This window comes from Chrysemys picta, chromosome 9 (genome assembly GCF_011386835.1).
Source record: "Chrysemys picta bellii isolate R12L10 chromosome 9, ASM1138683v2, whole genome shotgun sequence".
NCBI lineage: Eukaryota > Metazoa > Chordata > Testudines > Emydidae > Chrysemys > Chrysemys picta.
Genome location: NC_088799.1, coordinates 100,603,617 through 100,617,620, shown reverse-complemented (window position 1 = coordinate 100,617,620; position 14,004 = coordinate 100,603,617). Strand labels below are relative to the sequence as shown.

Below are 14,004 nucleotides of genomic sequence, written 5' to 3'. Positions count from 1 at the left end.
CTGCTTGCCTAGTTCATGCCAGTCCCATGCAAGTAACAGGATGTGTGTGGCTGGACCCTTACGCCTACATGGAGCACCATAAGAGTCAGTGGGCTCCACATACCCAAGTGCAGGATCAGGGACTATTTGCAGAAGTCTGGGAGGAACTGCGCATACAACAGAGTCTATGAAAAACAGTCCTCGCACACCAGGCAGCCTTGTACTGCAATGTCCGGAGCAGAAAAACCATGTAATAGATGCCCAAGGTTTGCCAAACAACAAGTCATTTTAGCTATCTCACTTTTTGGGTGCCTGATTTTTAGAAAATGCTGAGCTCCTGCTCTCTAGAAGTAAGGCCCCTTACGGTATCGCCAACTGAATATTCCGAACACTAGTCCTTGGTGTTGCCAAGTCTCCTGGTTTAATCAGGAGTCCCATGCGATTTGGGCATCCTGGAAAAGCCCCAGTTCCTAGAGGCATGCGATGAGCTGAGATCCTGAACTTTCACATTTAAAAAAAATAAACTGAAATAAGTTTGTAGCCCTTGTGGTTTCAAATAAAAACTGGAAAACATGAACCCTGATAGCTCAAACACCAGAGTGCAAACAAAAAGAACCCAACATACTTTAGAGCATTAAATCATTGGGGGGGCGGAGGGGAAGGTTAAGTCTCATGATCTTATGACTGCTTGAGGTGGCAAAACCAAGTCACTTTTGTAGGTCTTGGACTCATTTATTTATATATATGTGTGTGTGCATGTATGTTCGTATGTACATGCACGCGCACATACACACACCTCAACTATGTTCCAACAGCAAATTGTAGACACACAAGATCAAACAGAATAAACAGCTCATATCAGAATCAAAAGCCTTGATCATAAAAATACACCTCTACCTCAATATAACGCGACCCGATATAACACGAATTCGGTTATAAAGCAGCGCTCCGGGGAGGGGCGGGGCTGCGTGCTCTGGCGGATCAAAGCAAGTTCGATAGAACGCAGTTTCACCTATAACACGGTAAGATTTTTTGGCTCCCGAGGACAGCGTTATATCGGGGTAGAGGTGTAATCTAATCCACGGCTGCGGTTAATAATAGTGGGTGGGTACACAGTACTTAATGGTCCATTAAAAAGCAACTTGAGGTGCAGAGACCCAAATCCAACCACCACTGAAGTCAAGGAGAACCTTTGACTTCATCTCCCAGAACTGTCTTACTTATTAATTACTTGTACTGCAGTAGGGTCTAGAGGCTGTCAAGCAAGGATTAGATTCCCATTGTGCTACGCACTTGATGAACACAGTACCAAGTTGCAGTCCCTGGCCCAAAGATCGTGTCATCTTAATAAAGTCATACATAGCAGTTCCACTAGTTTCACAAGAGTGGTTTCAAGTTTAGTCTGTAGGATGTGTTTTTTAAATGGAAATGAAGCAAGTTCTGATTGATTTTGCCATTACTCCAGTAAATTATCACTCTGATCTGAGGATTAATCATCCTTATATTTGTTGGGTTCTTCCTTTAATATCTCTACTATATTCACTTTTCAACTAATCATGGAAAAGTGTCAAAAATCACTTTTGAAAAAAAATGAACATTAAAGAACAAGATAAATATTAATGTAAACCTTGATCTTCCACTTTCCTAAGACGAGATGGAAAAAAAAAAAAAGGATTCAAATTGTCAGGGCCTGGGAACAACGAAAATTGAAACATTTTCCCCCACTATAAAAGGTGATTTGACACATTTCATTGCCAACGCATGTTTTATGCACAGGGAAGATTTTTACTAACACAGATATTGCACGTTATATTAAAACTGAGGCTTATTAAAGTGGTAAAGTGTATTAATGACATGTAGGATCGATTACTTCATAGGAGCCCGGTGACATTGTATGTGCGAAAAACTAACAAAAGCTGTAAAATTGCCTAAAGAACTAAAATATTATGAAATAAAATATTTGAATGAAATATGAAAAGCTATACAACTAAAACAAGTTGTTACATAAAGGCACTTTCATAAAGGTGGCTTAGAATTAAATCCCAGTCAATTTGCAACCCAAAGTACATAGCACGATACGTTTAACTCTACTGCATAGCTTTCAATGTCCTGCTACTGCAGGGCTTAGTTCTCCAGGGTGTAGTTAGTGCTCTAATTTCAAACAAAACACAGAGTTGATCCCAATACAGAAAAATCTCTAAAATCTAGCAGTGAAGAGAATTGTGCGAGAGAGAGAGAAATGAATGGAAAACAGCAATGTCATCTAGGCACCTCCCTTTCTCACTGTGATCAGCTGAACTATGTCATATCTCAAATTGGTTTTTTACTTTTAAGTAAATGATACACATGTATCCCACATGAGAGCAAACACAAAGGGGAAAGGCTGGGAGTTGCTCTGAATGGCCCAAAAATTTGTATGGTGGGAGCCAAGAATATTAACTATCCTGGAGGTCAATAAAGGCAGGACAGAAATTTCAGAGTGAGATGCTTGAAGGTTTAGGGCATTGCTGTTTACCGCCCAAAGGGTGGGGGTACAGTTTAGCAGCTACAGTACAGGACAGAGTTAGGCACTCTCAGGTACTATTCTTGACTGGCACAGTCTTGCTGTGTAACATGGAACAAGTCAATTGGGGGAAGGGGCATTAGACTCTGAGTCAATGGGAACTGAGCATTTAACGGCTTTCTGTGCCATTGAAAACTCTTCTATCGACTTTCTTATGATCCCCATTTTCTAGGTGAACAAACTGCTTTTCCACCTCCCAGCTGTTAAGGCTCGTTTGTGAAGAGCTTGGAAAGCCTGTGAGTTGGGGTTGGTCCTGCTTTGAGCAGGGGGTTGGACTAGATGACCTCCTGAGGTCCCTTCCAACCCTGATATTCTATGATTCTATTATTTGTATCGCCATTGACCAGGATTCCATTGTGGGAGGTGCTGTACAAAGTGCGTGTGCTATAGAAGACCAATGTATTACGGATGTTGCATAAAATGCTGTATATACAAGTCTGGATCAAGAACACTCATTCAGCAATGTACTGATGTGAGGGAACAGGGTGACCACAAATGTGAAAAACCCAGATGGGGGTGGAGGCGCACAATAGGCACCTATATAAGAGAGTCCCAAAAAATGGGACTGTCCCTTTAAAAATGGGACATCTGGTCACCCTATGAGGGGATGAACATCTGGCAACATATGACAAGCGTAAGGTCGACCCAGATATGCATTTAATATATTACTGCATGTTCCTGGAGTCCTACATGAGAGGGGGTAAAAAGTCCCATGGGTCATCCAACCCAACCCCCTGCAAATTTGCTACTGTGAGTATTTTATCTAACTCTTAAATATCTCCCGTGATGGCTCCTGACTTGGGAGATAGTTAAGATCATTCCATTGCTTAATGGTCCTTGCTGTTCAGATTGTTTTATCTTCCAACCGACATTTTTCCTTTTTTTAGTTTCAAACCACTGCACCTTGTAATGCCATTCTCAGCCACTGCAAATGAGCTCTTCCCTTTGTTATAGATCATTACAATTTCATTGTGGAGAGAAAAATCTCTAGGAAGTTACCCTGACAGGTTTATTTAAAAACACATTTAGATGTTCATGTATTGATCTTCTTTTCATCTTTTTCCATTTCTAGATGGACAATATTAGGTGTGTGCGCCTGACCCCGCAGAACACTATTCCTGTGGTTAAGGGGCTGCAGGATCTGGCCCGTAGGTAGATGTGTATAGATGAAGGAATGTTACAGTGCTGTGGCATTTATGCCATCTTGGGGAATAGGAGTGTAAATGCTCCAGTAATTTTGCACACATTCACGGCCAACAGAACTACGGCATGTCTAGAGCTGCAGCCATCTCCACTACTACTTTTTCCCCACTTTGACACAGGAATTTTAAAATTCACTCTTCAATCAACTGCTGCTCAGCACGTCATTCAAATTCTTGTTGAGAGAGAACTGGGTCCATGGAGAAGCGTTTAGTAGAGCAGGGGCTACAGCATCCACATCATCTCCATGCAGTTGATGTAAAATTCTTATTGAGGGCTTAAGGACCAAATTCTGATCTCAGTCACACTAGAGTATGGCCCCAATCCTGCCAGCAGAGACAGGCAGACAGGCCACAAATTTCAACAGGGCTCTCCAGGGGCACCAACGTCCATCTGTCCATCCACATCTAATTGCACATGGTGGCCTAGAGCTACAGTAACCACACTGAAGTTACTCCAGGTTTACGCATAGGCTACAAGATGAGCATCTGGCCCTAAAACCTGAGCAATGTTACACTGCTACAGCCTTCACAGACAACAGGTCAAGGAGGGTTCTTTGTACAGAGCTTCAGGGGCACTGCATCAAGTTCTGTTGCTTAGGAATTCCTGCTGGCTCTAGTCAATTACTTTATGGGTCTTGTTTTTACTACCAACCCCGCACAAAAGGAGAGCATTCTTCTTCTGAATACTTTAGGGGGACTAGTCTGAGACACAAACCTGGCTCACACTTTTAACAACTTATGTTTGGATATTTTTTCCCCTTGCCAGTGCAATATTTTATGTTTAATAAAATGTTATTTAAACCGCCTGAGAAAGGGATTCAGCATCTGTCACTGAATATTAATGCTTGACATTGTGAGGAGAAGGGAAATGCAGCTGTTCAGAAAGCAGGTCAAGTGCCCATTTATCTGTTTTTTTTTTAAACCTAATTAAAAAGATATAAATTATAAACCAACCTCACTGAACAGGTGATTAAAATCAGAACAGTATGGGTACCACATGGGATATTTATTATCCATTACTCTCTGCACCATCTTCTCTTTCGCAGGGCTGTCTGACACTGGATTCTTATTCAAGTCTTGCAAAGTTGGGCACACAACAATATGACAGTGCTATAAAAAGCATTTTTAATGAGAGGTTATAAAGAAGACATAAGTAAATTGATTTTATGTTTCTCTACTCAACAATAGCCCATGCTCATTTTAAATTACACCTTCAAGAACACAGAGTTTGACTTACAGACGTGTGTACACAACATATGTATTTTAATTACACAGACACACAGTGTCCTGGAGGCATCAGAAAGTCCCAGAACAACACTATTCAGGATGTTGTTAAAATTAACCCCAGGGTGGGAGGGGGGGAAATGATCTCACTATAAAATGATTGCCTTAGGAGGTTACTAAATTCTAGGGTTCTGCTCCTGCTCTTTACTATCAAGAGAGCAACTTGCAGGCCTGAAATAATTAAGAACAGAAACTCAATTCTCCAGTAAACTAAGATCTTAAACGATCGTGCTAGGCTAAATGGAAAAGCAGCCTGGATGAAAGCATCATTAGTCCTACTCAGATTTTTAAAAAAGGAGACGTAAGGTACAAAGCAAGCACCCCCTTGAGCGATGGCGCAGGAGGCCAACAGGAAACATTGGTTTAAAGCTGTTCCCCGGCTCCGTTCCAGTGCCCACAAACCCAGGCTTTCCATTCAGCGTGCCACTTTTAATACCTTACTCCAGGAAGCCAGGTGTTAATCTCCTCCGAGTTCCTCTGCGCTTGCTTCTCTCAAAGGGAAGGACCTAGGAGCATTGGAAACTGAATTCCATGAAGAGAGGGGAAGACAACGTAATCACTCATGAATATTTCTAGCCAGACAGATATTCCTCAGCCTTTACATGGAACAAGACAGAGACTCTCCCACTCCCTCACTCTTGGGAAGGTGAGGATGCCTCCCTTCCATCCCACTTCACAGCATACTGCGGGGGGGGGGGGGGGAAAGGGGGTTGAGCAAAAATCCCACTCTTATGGCCCTAAAACCACCAGAGGAATGGGAGGGGGCCCAATGCAACTCCATCCCCTTCCCACAGAGCTCACCGAAGGTCTCCCTAACATCCGAGCTCTGTTGCTTTAGGAGGATGCCTAAGGAGAGCGCCTCCATGGGACAACCATTGTGAAAGCCACAAGAGAACGCCCAATGGAGTTACTGCTGACTCCATCACAGGGGACTTGATAGAGAGGTCAGGGGCCGGCCGAGGCCCACCAAGGGATGTAATGGCAGCATGCCTTGTGCCAGGATGGCCAAGGCAAAGGGATCGCAGGAAAGAGAAGCCATTCCCCTGCACAATTTTGAGAAGCTGTGCCCCTGAGATACATATGGCTGAAAGTCCCCCCTCTTTCCACTGAGCACCCACCCAGGGATGATAACTAGGAAAGTTCGCAAGCTGCACCAGAACTGGGAGAAGATCTGGGCCATTACATTTTTAGGAAGCCACGTTCTGTTTTCTAGCCAACGGGCTTAACCTCCCACATCTTGTGTGTGTACTAAGATTGCCGGCAGCACGCAAGGAAAGGCAAGATTCCCAAGCAAATTTCACAGGCGTCAGAAAAAGTTATTTCTACGGGGGGGCAGGAAGCGGACCTCTCTCTGCCTGGAAAGATCAAACGAGTTCTGTGGTTTTGCAGCATGTGAGTCTGAACACTCAGACCCAACTGGATGAAACATGCAGATTCAGTCGTTTACGTCATTTACTAAGCAGGCACAGCTCCTGCGGGGGGCTACAGGATGATGTTCTAACACAGCATTAGTTACCAAAGGCAAAGCTTTCTAAGCTGGGTACCACAGCTAAAGGCATATTTAGGCACCTATATAAAAATGGTTTGACTTAGGCACCCACAAATCCCATTGATGTAACTAGGAGCTACGGGTGCTCAGCACAAAAAAAGAATGATCAGACCACTTCTATTTAGGTGCCTACATATGGCTTTAGGAGTCTAACTTCAGACCCCCACACTGGAAAATTTTGGCATAAGTTTCCAATCTACCAACCTATCCACAAACTGACCTGAAAGGTTAAAAAAAAAAAAAAAATACTGCAAGAAACAGAATCCAAGCAACTCTTGGAAGAGAGAGAGAGAAATAGACACACAAATGACAAAGGAAAAGCTAAACAAAGATAGAAGAAAGAATTAATTTACTTATTACTGTTTTATGTACAGTGATGTAAGTTATCCCAGCACAGAATTCCACATCAGCTCATGTTTTTGCATTCAATGTTTGTTTCAAAAAGATCTTTAAAAATATCTCTACATCAGAGAAAAATTCATTTGGCATCTTAAGATTTTCTGAAGAGGCCCCAGTGTTCAATGCTGACCCCTCACTCCCCCATTTGTAAAAAAAAATTCTTCTCTAAATCAAATCTAAATTCTGGCATAAATTACTCCATGCTGCTCCCTTGAGTAATAAACTCTCTTTGATGGTAGCTAGGTCAGGAGGGTCTCTAAGTGCTATCAAATACGCCATTGCATGCTCTGGCATCACAGAAAACATAATGCCATTCGGAAGCTTAGTCTACCATTCTGCTCTCTAATGGATGCCTTCAATTAATATTGCTTCTGTTTCCTGAGAGGTAGTCAAGTTACAATGGGTAACTTATTTACGTTTCCAGAGTGTGATCCTGGAACTAGAGCTACGTGCATGGACACCTGTACCTTCACGGCACTCCTCCAAAGTGACAATGGATCCAGAGACCCCGGGCCTGTAACATTAAGTACCCTGAAGTATTAACACCACAGTATTTCTTCTACGTCTGCCATGAGATACAACTGCTCATAAAGGCAAGCGAAGTTCCTAGAAATCATCGTTTCTGGTTTGCTCTAAAAATGTGTTTTAGGTAAGTTATTTAAATACTCAATTTCTCTAAGCTGATATTAAATGTAAATAGGCAGTTTCTGGTGACTTGTGACGGGGAATTTCAGAACTTGTGGTGGTGTTTTTTTAATTAATTGACAGATGTACGAAGGGGAAAAAAGCAATAAACAGAAGGCTAGAAAATACTACTTGAGTGATGTTTCCCCTATTACAGAGATTTATTCAGCTGGCACTAGAAGCCGAGGATGCTCTGAAGTGTCATTACTCTTAGAGGCATCCAATATGGGTCAGATCCAAAGTCTAAGCAAATAGTCATTACTTGAATTATGATCCAGCTTCTGTACTTAGGCATACAGAAAATCCATTTTACAGCGGCTAAGTTGTAACTTTGTGATTGTAAGAAGTGGGCAGTGTTTCCAGTAAACACCCACTCTGTTAGCAGTTACTGGTCCAGCGCGTAAAGAGTTAAGCAGATTCTGCAGACTCACCAAGGTAAATGGCTCCTTACTCCCCCTGAGTATAAGGGAGGTGGAAGGGGCTCTTTGGGGAAAGAGGATCTAGTGTCAGGGCTGAGCAGTCTGGAGGGAGGAACTCTAGGAGCAGCCAAGCCTGGGAAGCATGAAAGACCTGAACTTTATTTATTGATTGATTTCATTATTAATAAACTCAACCTGCAGAAAGGGGGCAAGTTTAGACTCTATAAGCATGTAAACTGTGTTTGCAGAGCAGGCTGGGGAGAATGCCTGCTCACCAAGCAATATAGATAGGAAGAACTTTATGAACCAATTTTGCATCCATATCTGTGGCTTAAGGCCTCAAAGCCAATTTGTCCAATGAAAGTTCATCCTGCTGCAGAAGAACAAAATACAACCCAGCTCTGCACCGGGATGGTTAGGGAACTGCAGGGGACACTAAACACCCCTCTCCTGGCATTCACCCACTCCTGAGACTGGGTTTGGTCCTTTCCTCTTCCCACACCACTGGGGTCACACAGGTGATTGGAATCACATGCCACACAGCTCCCCAGTGGAAAGAGGGCCAGATGGGAGTCCTCTCATCTCCTGCTAGAAAGGGGAGGTTTCTCAGACTGCCGAAAGCTCCCCAGCCCCAGGAGGTTTGCTGCAATGAGATTTCCTTTCGGGAAGCCCCTTATGCAGATGCCAGATTTTTATAGCACCAGGCAGTCATCTTTGGGGCCACATAAGTTATCTCCCTGACGGAGACCATTTGGAGCTACAACTCATCACTCCCTTCAACACTTCTTTCCTGGCTGACTGGTCTTTCACTTGCCAAGGGGGTGGGGGAGGGAAGAAATCTGCCCACTGCATGACAATGTCAGGGTTGGACAGCGTGGGAGGGAAGGAGGAACCCTCAGCCCCTCCCCATCAATTCCCAAGCATCTGATTGGTTTAAGACAGCAGCCTAACACCTAAGAGCCAAATTCCCCAAACGAAACTCCCATTGACTTCAGTGGGAAGTTTTGCTTGATTAAGGCTCAGAGTTGGGCTCAGAACGGCAGCTCTCTTTAATCTCCATCACACGCAAACTTTGGGGGAGAGTTTTCCTCTTTAACAGACTTTGCTTCTCTGCCCAATCTTAGCCGCTGCAGCCCGTTCTATTTTATCTGTCTACCCACCACACGTTTGTTATCTATATAAACTCATTTTAGCACACTTCAGAGAGTTCGCTGGATGTGCAAAGCCCTGCCTGTCAGCCAGATGACACCTACTGGATGCAGATAATTAACTTGAAGTACTTGCAGGAAAGTGCCATTCAAACAAATATGGTTTCGGACTAGAAAATATAAAAAGAGGTCCTAAATTCATTTATAGTCATGCATGGCATATAAACACACGCCCTCAAAAGGTGCAACTGCCTGAAAAAGCGAGGGAGGCAGGCAGGCCGGCAGGCAGCTGTTCTGAAGGGAACATCAACAGGACAGCACAAAAATCTGGGAAAGGGGGAAAGTAGGAGAGGGGGACAGGAGAGAAAACATGTCCTGACCCCACCAGTACTTGGGTCTATGTTCTCCCCAGTGACTATCACTCATTTAAGATATTGTTGAAAAATGACAAATGTCTGTCTAGCTAAGGACTCAGAACTCACAAGAGGTTAAGCCCAATACTCTGAAGTCTCAAACGAGACACGCATGTATTCTCCTCCACTTCCTGTCCCAAATGCTTGTGAAGTATTCTGCATCTCAGAGATGGGTGAAGCCATTCTTATATCTATAGTACGGCCAGTGCGATGCGACTCTCAGTGAAAGGTGCTATATAAACATAAGGAGCATTTTTATTTGTGACCACTGCTTATCATGCTGCTCAGGACCATCCCATGGTTCCCTTGCGCTCCCCTATCCGATTACTGTTTGCACCTGGAGTCGCTTGTCTTTTATGCTTAGATTGTAAACTCTTTCGGGCAGGGACTGTCTCTTTGCCATATGTCTGTATGCTGCCTAGCACAAGAGCGCTATTGTAATACAATCATCATCATCATATTTTAGCTCCAATATTTTAAGGTCTGCTATTGTATGGTTCCCCAAACCACAGGTAGCCAACCTTATGTGCGGACAGGTAGAGCGCTAGACTGGCTTTGAGAGCGTTAAAGTGGGACTTTAAAGAGTGTGAATTTCAATTTTTTTCATTCACTTTTTTTTTTTTAAAAGATAAAAAAAATTGAAGCGAGACTTCTCAAAGTGCAAGAGTTGAGAGGGAGAATAACATGCCCTCGGCAGCCGTTATCTGTAACTAATACCCAGGCGATTTTGCAAGTGTACAACGTACCCTGTGGGTTGTAACAGCTCTTTCGTACCTATAAAGGTCTATCACATACTAATACAACATGTTCAGACAAAGGTATGCTACAGCGCTTCTACTTTAAGCCGGCACTGATCTGATTGTGTAGATCTGTAGGTAAGCACTAAAATGCATCCGCGGCCCCTCATGTGCAGCTTCACACGGTTTACCATTTCTCTTGCCGGCCTGGACTGCACACCGCCCAGCAAGAGTCCATAGAAAGTGCTTTGAGAAGGAGTTCCCGATGCATTCATAGTAGCCACCTTGAAGATGTAAATGTTCTGGGTTTAGGCCCCTCGTGGATGCCCCTAACTTTAAGGGCCCATTGACCTCAGTGGGACAATTCACACCCTCAACATCAGGCATGTATGTCAGCATGTCGCTGAACTGGGGCCTGAATCCTGATGCTAACCGAAACCACTGGAGAAACACTCATTGCTTTCAACAAGAGGCCCCCTTCTCCATTAGCTCTTTCTATCCATTTGAAGTATCAGAAATCGGTAGGTCACATTATAACCTGACCATTTGCTAAGTCTCATTTTTCAAAACTGAGCTCTGCCTACAGCTTAAAGAAGGGGTGACGGGGCTAACCTAACTGATGCTTTGAGAATAAAGATTTCCTCCCTGGGACTGATTTTATGTACCAAGCTGCCACCTAGCAAACATTCTTATAGACGAAGCATAACGACAGGTTCCATATCTCTGGAGATGTGACTGGGTACTACAGGGTGCCCCAGAGCACCACAGACCCTGTGACTTTTAAGTGTTCTGTTCACTCATGTTGGAGCCCAGTGTCGCCTTCTGGTTGCAGCGAGTTACTCTGCAGAGGGACTAATTTGACACCTGGTTTTTATGCTGTTCAGTGTTTGTGGGTGGGTGAGATTCTGGGGCCTGCGTTGTGCAGGAGGTCAAACTAGACGATCACAATGGTCCCTTCTGACCTTAAAGTCTATGATTCTATGAAATAGATTTGGGTAAAGAAGAGATGAATAGCCATCATTAACAGTTAATCCAAATCCTCCCTAAATAAAAGAGCTTTTTAAAAAAAAATGCTCATCTGTCACTAATTCCGCTTTATGACAATTATTTAAAGTCTTTCTTTTGACCCAGTTCAACATCATTAGGAATGCATTTTGAGGGTGCTGTTGCATATGAACGATAAGAGCTAAGTAAGTGGTCGCTGCTGTTTAAAAACGAGCACATAACTTGCAGCTCTGGTCTCCTGCTATTAAATAACAGCGACAAACTATACCATAGTTATTCCATTTGAAGTTACACGAGAGAATTCATTACACCCTGGCTACGATAGAATTCTGCATGATCACAGAACTCGGAAATACCGATGAACCCTTTCCGCGGGTTTTCATTCTTTTTCTCCTCTTCCTGTCTGTATCAACACACTTGACATTGGCTTTTTCTGCGGTGCTTGTCAAAAACTGAGGTTGTGAACACTGTATATGCAGTGAAGAAAGCTTTTCAAGAGTCTGTTTTTCCCCCACAGAGTTTGCGAACTGCAGCAGGGAAATCAAAGCGATCTCCTCTCCATCACAATACATTGCTCCGCGAAGGAAAGGATGTCGCAGAATAGGTAGGACACTGCAGAAAGCCACAGACAATGCAATTCTTCACTGGTCACCCCTGTCTATATTCACCCGGCCCCACAATACGCGCGGCCCTGTAAGAACGTGGGGAGTTGGGTGTCCCCGTTTTCTGTAAGTGTCAGAGATCGGCAGCAGCCCACGTGAAGGGAACTAGCAATTCCTCATCTCCTGTACTTGTCCTAGAGACATTTTCTAGAGCAGGGCGCCTTTGCTTTCCGCCCCCCGCACTCTCTAGTCAACCCCAAAAATGGAAAGCAAAAGCCCAGATGGCAAACAGTCTGGGCCTGGAGACTACCGTCCCCCCGCCCGCCCGGAGCGTCTGAGCCGGCCAGGGAGACCAGGCGGGATGGGATCGGGCGAGACGGGTGGAAGTGAGCGTGGCGGGTTCCCAGCCGGGGCTGGAGGGCTGCAAGGTGCCGGGGGAGCTCGGGGCACGCTGCGCCGCTCCGGGTCAGGTCCATCCCCAATTCACTCTTCCACGGGGTGCACTCCCCCTGCCCCGCGCCTGCCCGAGCCCGCCGGCGCGGTGTGACTCCGGGGTAAGCAGCTAGCCAGGGTAGGGACCCCGGGCTGCGGTGCGGGGCTGAGCGCACGCAGGGAAACCCTTCTCCTTCCCGCCTCCACCCGCACTTCCCTGAGCACCGAATTCACTCCCGCAGCGACCCGCCGCGTCTTCTCCGAGCAGCCCAGCGCGGTCCGGACCCAGCAGCGCGTTTGCCGCCGGCCGTGCGGGAGGGATCCCGCACCGGGACCAGCGGCTGGACAGCCACGCACCCGGCCGGAGAAGCAACCCAGCCGCTGTCAGCCCTTGCTGTCAGCCCCGAGCCCAGGCTGCAGGGAGTCAGCGGGGCGGGGAAGAGACCCAAAGCCAGGGGCTAACTCCGTCCCCGGGGTAAGGGGGCTGCCCCCGGGCCGCGTCTGGCCCCCAGTCATTAGCCGAGCACGCAGAGAGCCCGATCCCCGAGCCGAGCCAGGCACACGGGCACTGACCCCGACCCCGCCAGCGCTGCGGGTCCGCGGGAGGGGACCGGAGACGACTTCCACCAACTTTCCCCGCAGCAGCCGGGGAAGCGCCCGCAGGCCCGAGGGGACGTGGATGGCCCGGCTGCTCCCCGAGCTCTCCGGGGCCGCTACCGCCGCCTCCCTGGGGCCGCCGAGCTCCGCTCACAGCCCCCAGCGGGGCGCCCCAGGCACCCGCCTGCCCCCTCCAAGCCCGCCGGGGCTCGCTGGCTGCAGCCGCCTCTGGGGGGGCCCGGGGCCGCTCGCACCTGTCACCCCCCGCCCGGCTGGCCCCGGCTCACCTGCCACCGGGCTCTCGGGCACCCCCTTGGCTCCGGGCTGCAGCAGCTGGAAGGCGGCGCGGACGCGCTGGCAGGTGGCGTCGGGCTGGCCCCAGCCCCGCAGGCAGATCGCGGCCAGCAGGGCCAGGCGCAGGGCGCCCCCGGCCATCCTCTCTACAGCCGCCCGCGGGCGCTCATCGCCGCCCGGCCGGGCCCCGGCTCCTCCCCGCCCGCGCTCGGCGGCTGCCCGGCTCCCCCGGCTGGCGCAGGCAGGCGGCCCGGTCTCGGGCGCTCCCAGCCGGGCTGCCCCGCTCTGATTGGCCCGGCCAGCCGGCGCCGCCACTGGCTCCCGGCAAACTTTTCCCCGGCCCGCCCCCTCCGCCAAGCTCATTGGCCGCCGCGCCGGGGACTTCGCCCGCTTGCAGCCGCCCTGGCCCGGCCAGCCCTCCCCCGGCACCACCCCCGGGCTGGGGGCGCTGCCTCCCGGCTGGCTCCGACCCTCCGCGGGCAGCGCAGCCCCGGCCAGGTGCAGGGGGGCTGGGCCTGGGGGGGTATCACCTGCTTCCCCTTCCCAGCACCTGCCCGCCGCGGCCAGGTGCAGACTGGGCCTGGGGGGTCATCACCTTCCTCCCCTTCCCAGCACCTGCCCGCCGCGGCCAGGTGCAGACTGGGCCTGGGGGGGTATCACCTTCCTCCCCTTCCCAGCACCTGCCCGCCGCGGCCAG

General features: G+C 47.7%; 1 protein-coding gene across 3 annotated transcripts in view; it reads right to left on the bottom strand.

Annotated features, from left to right (window-relative positions):
* The window catches only part of GPC3 (glypican 3), a 267,941-nt gene extending 254,256 nt beyond the window's left edge, over nt 1–13,685 (bottom strand). For all 3 annotated transcript variants that reach the window (XR_010590450.1, XM_008179013.4, XM_042851179.2), the window contains exon 1: nt 13,301–13,685. Coding sequence is in view for 2 of the 3 variants with exons in the window: in XM_008179013.4 (XP_008177235.2) it covers nt 13,301–13,670 (370 nt within the window). In the remaining variant the exon portion in view is untranslated. The remainder of the gene's footprint in view (nt 1–13,300) is intronic.
* Between the last annotated feature and the right edge of the window lie 319 nt (nt 13,686–14,004).